Source organism: Idiotropiscis lumnitzeri, chromosome 8 (genome assembly GCF_059441095.1).
Source record: "Idiotropiscis lumnitzeri isolate Australia: NSW breed Sydney's pygmy pipehorse chromosome 8, RoL_Ilum_1.0, whole genome shotgun sequence".
Lineage (NCBI taxonomy): Eukaryota > Metazoa > Chordata > Actinopteri > Syngnathiformes > Syngnathidae > Idiotropiscis > Idiotropiscis lumnitzeri.
The window spans coordinates 3,505,881-3,516,820 of NC_142398.1; the positions used below are offsets into that span (position 1 = coordinate 3,505,881).

The window sequence follows — 10,940 nt, forward strand, 5'->3', positions numbered from 1 at the left end:
TGGCTCCGTTTTGGCTCCAGCTGCTACAAGATGGCGACCCCCAACGGTTGGCTGGGGGCCCGTTACGACTGCGTCTGGGAGGGCGGCGACCTGGTCTCCATCGCCTCGTCACACGAGGAAGCCTTCGTGAAGGAGCAAATGGGCGTGGACCCGTTCTGGATCGGACTCTCCAATCTGGTGAGACGGAAGCGCAAGCGGCGGTCGCTTTTCTACAAGTACTCGATTGACAACCGGGATTGGTCTTTGCAGAAATGCGACGCGGTCTGGTGTCAGTATGACGCGGTGACAAAGAAGCTGACTTGGTCCGACGCCCGTGTGACGGCGACCCACTCCAACTGGGCCGATGGTCATCACAGAAGGTAAGACAGTCACGTCTTTGCGTCCTTTGATTGTGAGGCACGACACATCTTGAGATATTGGAGCATGTTTTAAAATTGTGAGAGAGCGCACGTGACGAGGAAAAAAAAGTTGTCATCAGAAAAGAGGGAAAAACCTTCAATTTGTCCCAAAAAACTCCAAGATGTGTCTCACTTTTCATGGCTTCTCTTGACAGCGCCGATGTTGAGTCCTGCGCGTACGTCAACCAAGGTGAGTACAAACCCAACCAGCCTGGCAAGTGGAGACGCGGCTCGTGCGGATCCTCGTTGGTGTACATGTGCGAGCGCTCACTTGGTGGTAAGTCAGTCGTCATGTTGACGTTGAAAGAAGAAAAGCGCAATCACGTCGTCTTCCTGCAGACTGCGCGGAAGGACAGCCGTGTTTCGGCAAAGACAAAGGTTTCGAGTACCGTCGAGTGGAGAGTGAGTTGCAGTGACACTATTTTTATTTTTTTTTTATAAATACACCCGCACCGACCTGTTTAGGGCCGCCTTGACCCACCCCCGACCACCAAATTGAGTCCCCCCTCCCCATAACCAAGAAGCTCTACTCACGCTCTCGCACGTCTGAGTTGCCGCCCAGCGAGCGAGCGCCCCATCCGCTGCCTGGCCCGTTTTGCAGCGAGGCCAAGGCAAAACACCACAATCCCGATAAAACAAACTGCGCGTACTTTCCTGCATTGGGCACGCTCGTGGAGAAGAAGAAAGGAGACGAATAAGGAGGAGGAGGAGCCAGGACACAAACAAACATCAGAGGGGAAGTCAAACCGTTTGACAAAACACTTACCACCATAATGAGCACCTTATCAAGTAAGCGGATTTGAATAGTAAATTAGCCAACTTATGATTGTTAAAGCGATTGTGGTCTTGACCCCCACCACCGCCCCATCTTGTGATGGTATGCCCCAGTAGCAGGTGGGTGGCGCTGGTTCCGTGTTGTCAAAATCAGGAAATACAGGCACGCTGCTGTTTCACAGCTCTTCTGACACAAACATCCATACATCCATTCAATGATCTTTAAATAAAGCTCTGCCGTTAGCATCGCTCCTCTTTTTTGTGGGGAGGGCGGGGGCCAACAATATTTCTGAATAACGCTGGTGGGTCGAGGCCGGAACGGTCCACAGATGGCGGCCGGAGGGCAGCGGACTGACCGGCACAAAAAGGGTCAAGTGTCTTGCTCTACAAAGTGACATTATGTTGAATTGTGTACGGACTAAAGAATGAGAAAAATGGCAAGTAAAAGTGGCATGCCAAATGAATAAAGTATTTTGGAAAAAATAAATAGAAAACAAAAACAAATTGACCGAGCCATAAGGGGCGATATGGAAAAGTGGCTCACGCACCCAATGGGAATACGCAGAAGGATAAGCGTGGTCCAAATGAATATCTTGTCTGGCGTGTTTTTTTTCCTTTTCAGCCTTGCCCGTGATTATTCAGAGTGACCAATTTCCGAAATGGGATAGGCGCGGGTCTCGATTTATATGGGAAGGCAAACGTCCAAGAATTAGATACGCCACTTTACAACTTAAAAACGACAATAATTTCCAACAATATTTCCATGCCGCGTTATCTTGTCCATTGGTGTGACGTCAGATATGCATCTAAAGGGTCAAATATTAGATTTGTTTTTTCATTGGGACAAACGGAGACCCCTGATTACATAAAAAGAAAATTCTGATGTCAATTTAATTATAACTTAGACGTTAGAGAAATGGTACCATTTGGTGATGCAACTGAAAACAGGAATGGAAATTGGACCATTAAAATGGATGCCGTTTAATTCCAAATTCATAGCAGGAAAACGGGTTGAAAATTTGGGCGCTAAAGACTTCGATGGCAACATGTACTGTTGTGTGATGCCATTGTGTGATTGACAGAAAAATCAATTTCGTGGCTTTTTTAATTATAATTTTCAAAATTCTGATCGACCTTTGGGTGCCGGAGGCTCCTGGGCTCAAGCACCGTTGGGATAGGTGGTCTTGGCTCCGTTGTTGGTTTCTAATCAGTTTCTTTTGGGTTTCAGCTTCCTACTGCGACCCTGGAGAGTTCAGTTACAAGGACTCTTGCTATCACTACGAGGCGACGACGATGGCTTGGCAGGCAGCCGAAGCATCCTAAGTAAAACAGAAAGGCCATCTGCCCAGCGTCCACTCAGAGGAAGATGGCAAATTCTTGTGGGGTAAGAAACAAGACCAACTGACGATGCCGCAATGCCTCACAACATCGGACAAGTTTGGATGCCGTTCTTGTGCTGAAGTGCTTGTTCTGCTTTCCTCAAGATTTACGCCGTACATGTCTTGGTAGTTGGTTGGGATTCAAGAAGATCACGACCGAATCTTGGATGTGGAGTGACGGAACAAGTACAGTAAGTGACACGTTTACAGCAAAAGCTGTCAGTTGAAGCTGTCGTATTTAACGGCAAAAGTTAAAAGTGAGGACAAAACTCGAGCAGTTTTATTGAATTAGGAGGAAATGCTTTGATAAGAATGGTCATCATGTTACGAGAAGAGAAAAACCTCTTTGAGGATTAGAATTTACATGGAAAAGGTAAGCAGTACACTAAATTTATTTCACGAGGAAACATTTTACAGAATAAAAAGAAACCATTTGAAAAGTTTCAGTGTGAAACTCAATGTTGTGTTTTTGCTGGACAAAAGTTGGAATGTTGCAACAATTTCTATTGTGTGAAAAAAATTATGTGAGGAAAAATTTGGGAGGAAATGCGGTGGGAAGCCATCACCAGCGACTGCAGCACCAAACACGCTCAAGTCACGTCCGGACATGTTGTTGCAGGCTGACATCCTGTGCGGTCGCGGCGCGTCAGTGGGTTCAGGTGAATGCGGATATCATCTCTGGGCTGGGAAGGTTTGGAATGTGGATTGCTCCGCCAATCTGCCATCCCTCTGCAAAAAAGGTGCGAAAGTCACGACAGCCCACTTTGCACTCTCATGCATGCTCTCATATTTGATCCCTCTTGTGTCCTTCCAGCCAAGACTCGACCGGTTCTTCAGCCGTCAACATCAATACCAAGTGGGCGTCCCACCCTGCAGTTGACATGTGGTCTCGTTGTGAGTTTGTCCCAAAGTGACTTGAGTCTCGCTTGCAGGCTGGAGTGCAAAGTGCGGCTGGTGGCAAGACAACCCTTCCAACGACTTCTGCTACCTGATCAACCGCAAGTCCACCAAGACGTGGCAGGAGGCGCATGATGACTGTGTCCGCCGCGGAGGCGACCTGCTCAGTATCACTGACTCGCACGAACAGACGTTCATAGAAGGTAGGCTGCTCGTCCCTCCTTGATGAATGAATCCAAATGTGAGGTGTCCCAGCTTCTGAGGTCAACATTTTGCTCATTTTATTTCATTCAAAAGAAGGAGAAAAAATCCACTCATGTCACAGTTTGCAGAATTTTAAAGATAAAGATAAAGATAAAGATGTCCTTTATTAGTCCCACAATGGGGAAATTTGAAGTGTTACAGCAGCAAAGATATAGATCACACAGAGTCGGCGGCGTAATGTAGCCGTTAATGTGTAACATTAGCAGCAGACATTCATAAAAAGCATGCAAATATACACAGTATAAACGTATCTAAGTGTAAGGAAACACTCCTAATGCCTGTCCATTATACAGAGGGGGAAACACTGTAATGATGAAAACTACTGAATGATTGAAAATACTGCAATGATAAAGATATTACACTGATAAAAGTACTGTAATGGTGAGAGTACTGAAATGACAGGAAAGTACTGCAATGATAGAAAATACTGCAATGATAAAAGTACTGTAATGGTAAAAGTACTGCAATGATAAAATATACTGCAATGATAAAAGTACTATAATGGTAGAAGTACTGCAACGATGGAAAAATACTGCAATGATGAAGTATTGTAATAGTAAAAGTAGCACAATGATAGGAAATACCGTAATTATAAAAGTACTGCAATGATAAAAGTACTGTAATAGTGAACATCCTGCAGTGGTAGAAATACTACAGTGATAGAAGTATTGTAATAAGAATACTGTAATGGTAAACAAAATACATCATTGGTCGATGTTAAAGTACACCCTTGGCTGAAAGTACAGTAGTAGTGTATATTGCATTCTAGAACTGCACAATTGCACAAATGCCCTCCTGTTTGTAGGCCTGACCCAATGTTCTTGTTAAAAAGTCTGACAGCAGTAGGCAGGAAGGAGCGGCGAAATCTCTCTTTGGTACAGCGAGGGTGTAAAAGTCTATCACTGAAGGAGCTGTAAAGTGTTCTCAGAGTGTCATTGAATGGGTGGGCTGGTTTGTCCAGCATTGATGACAGTTTTGCCGTCATCCTTCTGCCCCCCACTGAGTCCACAGAGTCCAGGGAGCAGCCCAGGACAGAGCTGGCCCTCCTCACCAGTTTGTCCAGTCTCTTTTTGTCTCGGCCCGAGATGCCTCCTGCCCAGGAGACCACTCCATAGAAGATGACTGATGAAACCACCGAGTCATAGAAGTTCCTGAGGAGTGTTCCCCGAACGCCAAAGGACCTCAGCCGCCTGAGTAGGAAGAGTCTGCTCTGACCCTTCCTATAGAGAGCGTCTGTGTTGTCGCTCCAGTCCAGTTTATTGTTCAGATGAACACCCAGGTACTTGTAAGTTGAGACCCTCTCAACGTCTGTTCCCTGGATATTCACTGGTGCAGGTGGAGAGTGCCGACGCTTGCGGAAATCCACCACCAGCTCTTTGGATTTCCCAGCGTTGATTTGGAGGCGGTTCTGCTGACACCAGTCCACGAACCCCTGCGTAACCCCTCTGTACTCCCGATCGTCATCGTCAGTGATGAGGCCGACAATCGCAGAGTCATCAGAGAACTTCTGCAGGTGACAGGTTGTGGAATTGTATTTGTAGTCCGAGGTGTAGAGGGTGAACAGGAAGGGAGCCAGCACAGTTCCCTGCGGCGCTCCCGTGCTGCAGAGGAGCACGTCAGACACACAGTCCTGTGTTCTCACGTACTGTGGCCGGTTTGTGAGGTAGTTGTGAATCCATGTGATGAGGTGGTGGGCCACTCCCGCCTGCTCCAGCTTGTCTCCCAATAAGGCGGGCTGGATGGTGTTGAAAGCACTTGAGAAATCAAAGAACATGATCCTCACCGTGCCCCCCGCCTTCTCCAGGTGGAAGAGTGAAGTGTGGAGCAGGTAGATGATGGCATCATCCACACTGATGCCAGGCTGGTATGCAAACTGGAGTGGGTCCATTGAGGAGCTGACCAGGGGGCGCAGATGGACGAGGACCAGTCTCTCCAGGGTCTTCATCAGATGAGACGTCAGCGCCACTGGTCTGAAGTTGTTGAGCTCCTTCGGATGGGGTGTCTTTGGAACCGGAACCAGGCAGGATGTTTTCCACAGCTGGGGGACTCTGCCCAGCTTCAAGCTCAGGTTGAACATGTGCTGGACGATTCCACACAGCTGGTCTGCGCAGGATTTGAGGAGCTGGGAGCTGATCCCATCTGGGCCTGCCGCCTTCCTCGCCTTCATCTTCCTCAGCTGGTTCTTCACCTGAGATGTTGTGAGGAACAAGGCTGAGCAGGAGGAAGTGGTGGTTGTCTGATGAGGCTGGGAACTGGAGCCTGTGGAGAGAGAGAGGGGCGAGAGAGGGGGAGAGAGGGTCTTGTTCGCAGTGGCAGGAGGGGTGGGTGGGGGCTGCATCAGGGAAGCCTGAGCGGGGTCAGACATTTGATCAAACCTATTGAAAAATAGGTTCAACTCATTTGCCCACTGGAGCCCCCCCCCCCTTCTGGGTCTTACCTGCTTGTCCGTGGCCTGAGATGGTCTTCAGGCCCCTCCAGACATCCCTGGCATTGTTCCGCTGCAGTTGTTCTTCCATCAGCATCCTGTAGGACTTTTTCCCCTCTCGGATCCTCCTTCTCAGCTGACGCTGCACTCTCTTCAGCTCGTCCTTGTCGCCTGAAACAAAAGCCCTCTTTTTTCTCCTTCAGGAGAGCTTTAATGTCCGGTGTGATCCAGGGTTTGTTGTTGGAGAAACATCTTACAGTCCTGGTGGGAATGGTGTTCTCCATGCAGAAGTTAATATAGTCTGTAACTGTGTCTGTTAGACCATTAATGTCCTCACCGTGAGCTTCGCTGAATACCTCCCACACAGTTGTGTTGAAACAGTCCTTCAAGGCCTCCTCGGCTTCTCCGGACCATCGCTGAACTGTGCGTGTCACAGCTGGCTGCCTGCGGACGAGAGGTTTGTACACAGGCAGGAGAGCAACCAAGTTGTGGTCAGCTTTGCCAAGCGGGGTGTGGGGCAGTGACGTGTACGCCTCCTTGGTGTTGGCATAGAAGAGGTCCAATATTTTATTGTCTCTGGTTTGGCATGTTACATATTGTGTGAATGAAGGCAGAGAGGAGGAAGGAGAAGCATGATTGAAGTCACCAGAGATAAGGAACAAGGCATTTGGGTGCTGTGTTTGTAGCCTGCTCACAGCTGCATTCAGTACTTTTACAGGTAAAAGTTGAACATTTTCTGACAATAAAGTGACAACATGACAAACTTGTCCCAGTTTGAAAGGTTTTGAGCCTGAGGAAGAAAGTTAAACTATTGCAACAGATTATGTTGTGAGGAAAAGGTTGTGAACATGTTGAAGAGAATCGTAAGTGATTTTGGAGGAAGAGCCATGCCGACAGAGTACACCAAACTGTCGTCCGCAGGTCAACATCATGTGGGCAGGTGATTCTCGAGGATCTGGTGACTTCTCTGAAATGTCAACTACTGGACGACCTGCTTCCTGGTCGTGCATTGACAAGCAGCCGTTCATCTGCAAAAAAGGTCAGAAAGTAACCAGCGCTCACTTTGCACTTGGTCTTCTATTTGCGCTCTCAAATTTGATCCCTCTCATATTCTTACAGTGAAGGTCCGAGGGTCTCTTCATCTTCCGCCATCAACATTAGTACCAGGTGGGCGTACCACCCTGCAGTCGACATGTGGTCGGTGTCCTGTCGCGCGTTTGCCCTCAAGTGACTCGAGTCTTGCATGCAGGCTGGAGTGCAAAGTGCGGCTGGTGGGTGGACAACCCCTCCAACGACTTCTGCTACCTGCTCAACCGCAAGTCCACCAAGACCTGGCAGGAGGCGCGACTTGACTGCGTCCGGCTCCGAGGCGACCTGCTCAGTCTCGCCGAGTACGCTGAGCAGACTTTCATTCAAGGTAGGCCATCCGTGCGATTGTCGCCATAAGTTTTGCAAACATTGCGGCATTTCTAGTAGCTCGGGTGCTTGATGGAAGTCCAAAAGTGAAGGAAACCACCTTCTCGTGTCAACATTTAGACAGGTGTCTATGATTCCAAAGAATAGAAGAGAAAAAAAGCTTGCGACTTCCACCAACCCCAGACATAACCTGGATTTGGCTACCATACATTAATTCATTATCCGCCGCTTATCTGGGGTCGGGTCGCGGAGGTAGCAGCTTCAGCAGGGATGCCCAGACATCCCTCTTGCCAGCCACGTTTTCAAGCTCTTCCGGTAGGATCCCCGGGCCAGCCGGGAGACATAGTCTCTCCAGCGTGTCCTGGGTCGTCCTCTGGGCCCCCTGCCTGTGGGACATGCCCAGTAATCCTCACCAGGGAGGGGTCCAGGAGGCAACCTAATCAGATCCCCGAGCCACCTCATCCTCTCAACGTGGAGGAGCAGCGGCTCGACACTGAGTCCCTCCTGCTGAGTCCCTCCTGAATGGCCGAGCTTCTCACCCTATCGCTAAGGGAAAGCCCGGACACCCGGCGGAGGAAGCTCATTTCGGCCGTTTGTATTCGAAATCTTGTTCTTTCGGTCGCGACCCACAGCTCGTGACCATAGGTGAGGGTAGGAACGTAGATCGACCGGTAAATCGAGTGCTTCCCCTTTTGGCTCTTCACCACGACAGAGAGAGGGTCCGGATCACAGCAGACGCTGCACCAAACCGCCTGTCAATCTCTCGCTCCATTCTCCCCTCACTCGTGAACAAGACCCCAAGATACTTGAACTCCTCCACTTGGGACAGGATCTCTTCCCCGACCTGGAGAGGGCACTCCACCCTTTTGCGACTGAGAGCCACGGTCTCAGATTTGGAGGCGCTGATCTTCATCCCAACCGCTTCACACTAGACTGCGAACCGCTCCAGTGAGACTTGGAGATCACGGCTTGAAGAAGCCAACAGTACCACATCATCAGCAAAAAGATAGAGATGCAATATTGAGGCCACCAAAACCGGATCCCCTCATTGCCTCGCATGCGCCTAGAAATTCTGTCCATAAAAGTTATGAACAGAATTGTGACAAAGGGCAGCCTTGGCGCAGTCCAACCCTCACTGGAAACGAATCCGACTTCCTTCCGGCAATGCAGACCAAACTCAGGCATCGGTGGTACAGGGACCGACCTGCCGGTATCAGGGGGCTCGGTACCCCGTACTCCCGAAGCACACTCCACATAAATCCCCACGGGACACGGTCAAAGGCCTTCTCCAAGTCCACAAAACACACGTAGACTGGTTGGGCGAACTCCCATGCACCCTCAAGGACCTTGTAGAGAGTGTAGAGCTGGTCCACTGTTCCACAGCCAGGACGAAAACCACACTGCTCCTCCTGGATCTGAGATTCGATCTACCGACGGACCCTCCTCTCCAGTACCCCTGAGTAGACCTTACCAGGGAGGCTAGGAGTGTGATTGCTATGTAATTGGAACACACCCTCCGGTCGCCCTCCTTCAAAAAAGGGAACTAAGTTGTCTAGGGCTTTTTGCCCCTGGTTGGATCGCCCATGGCAAACATGTCCTAGGTGAGGGTCCAGATGTAGCACAGCTCACAAGACCCCTTATGATGACTACTAGGGATGTAACGATTCACTCAAGCGCCGATTCGATTTTGATTTTCAGTTCACAATTTCAATTTGATTCGATATTTTTTATTTTTTTTTAATTGCTGCCACGCTTGTCTCTGTGCGATTGTGTGATGCTGAAGCGATCCACAAACGAAATACGCATTGATGTTTAGTGCATGCGTGTAAATGTTTTGTGCATTTTGAATGGAACCAAAAACTATACACTATGACGAGTTGCACTGTTATTATGAAACTACCTATAAATACCACGAGAAATACTTGTAAACATATTTCACTTTACTTCAGCACCAATCAATTTTTTTAATGTGGAAGTGACTGAAATCTTATGAATAAATTTGAGGAAATGCACTAAATAAAACTAAAATCATCACTTCGATTGATTTTTAATTTTGTTTTCATTTAACCTGTTTTTCTTCCCTAATATGCATATCAAATGGTCAAATGTCCGAGTTCATAAACACAACACGCGGTGCGTGGTCGCAAGTTAGCACTTGTGTTCTTGCTATTTAGATGTCAATCACGCGTATATAAAAACTGTTTTGGTTTTTAATTCACGCAAGTTCGCTGACTAATTAGTTCTTTCCCAGCACAGACATGAGAGAGCGGCTCTGGTTAACATGGCGTCGCGAATCTTTACATCCCTAATGACTACGATAAATGGACCTCGATTTCCCTTGCCCGGACGCGGGTCACCAGGGCCCCTCTCTGGAGCCGGGCCTGAAGGTGGGGCTTGTTCGCGAGCGCCTGGTGGCCGTGCCTGCACAGATGGGGCTCTGCCCGAAAAGGCAACATGGCTCCCCCCTTCTCATAGGCTCACCACCCGTGGGAGGGCCCAACGGGGTTGGGCAGGGATCTTGGCGCTCTAATCCCCGGCTACAGAAACTAGCGCTTGGTTACCATGCAGGCATTCCTTAACATTTTGGTATTCAACATGAACTTCTTTTGCTTGAGAAAAACATGTATTTAGAAACTCCTAATTCATATTAACGTTGGTAAAAAAATGAACACAATTTGTTCAGACATAATGTACTGTATATTTATAATTATATCTTATGGATTGAATATGGAGAAACTCGGAAGATGTTTCGTATTTTTTTTCATATTTACCTTTGATTCAAAGGGCTGTACGGATATCTGCCGACCGGACCGTCTCTCTGGTTGGGTGGCAAAACCACCTCTAAAGACCACATCGAATGGACTGATGGGTCCCCGTTGACTTACATCCACTGGAACCAGAGTCGGTCTAAAACCCGCCCGATGTTCATCGCAGACTGCGCGTAGAAACGGAGGAGAGCTTAGCATGTGTCGTCTCCTTCCAGGCACCACCGGCAACGGCCGCTGGAAAGCAGACAATTGCCAGCAGAGGAGCAGCTACATCTGCAAGAGAAGAGGAAGAGGTAAGATGTGACGTTGGGCCGAAATGCACAAAATATTGTCACTTGGATGCAAGGAATTAAGAAGGCTTCTTTTCTTAAGTCCTAAAAATTAAGCATGCTTTCCTTTGTGGGCGTGTCAATTGTCAGGAATGCAGGTGACGCAATCAGCGAAAACTGAAATGAGGCGCTTGCACGACTGCTTGCTTGCTGAATTTCTAGTCTTCACGAAATACTGACAAGACAATTATGCAGTTTTATCAGAATAACCCCCAAATGTGTCTTCAGTCGATCAAGGATCAATGTGTTAGGACGGGTGGCGCGCTTTTGGCTCCACCTGCTACAAGAAG

General features: G+C 48.4%; 2 protein-coding genes across 4 annotated transcripts; both read left to right on the forward strand.

Annotated features, from left to right (window-relative positions):
* LOC148331754 (C-type lectin domain family 4 member F-like) lies at positions 1-2,532 on the forward strand. Of its 3 annotated transcripts, XM_088301946.1 has the most exons (5): positions 1-177; positions 250-359; positions 554-675; positions 738-800; positions 2,401-2,532. In XM_088301946.1, exons 1-5 carry the CDS (start codon positions 31-33, stop codon positions 2,493-2,495), a joined length of 537 nt encoding a protein of 178 aa, XP_088158072.1. In that variant the 5' UTR covers positions 1-30; the 3' UTR covers positions 2,496-2,532. The 3 variants fall into 3 exon arrangements, with proteins under 3 accessions (XP_088158072.1, XP_088158071.1, XP_088158070.1); XM_088301945.1 differs by having other exon boundaries at positions 31-177; positions 554-800; XM_088301944.1 differs by having other exon boundaries at positions 31-359; positions 554-800.
* Positions 2,533-2,655: 123 nt separating this feature from the next.
* On the forward strand, positions 2,656-10,683 carry LOC148331755 (lymphocyte antigen 75-like). The gene is made up of 9 exons (XM_088301947.1): positions 2,656-2,742; positions 3,171-3,291; positions 3,366-3,407; positions 3,484-3,651; positions 7,059-7,176; positions 7,257-7,304; positions 7,387-7,554; positions 10,338-10,454; positions 10,537-10,683. Exons 5-9 carry the CDS (start codon positions 7,068-7,070, stop codon positions 10,623-10,625), a joined length of 531 nt encoding a protein of 176 aa, XP_088158073.1. The 5' UTR covers positions 2,656-2,742; positions 3,171-3,291; positions 3,366-3,407; positions 3,484-3,651; positions 7,059-7,067; the 3' UTR covers positions 10,626-10,683.
* The last annotated feature ends 257 nt before the right edge of the window (positions 10,684-10,940 follow it).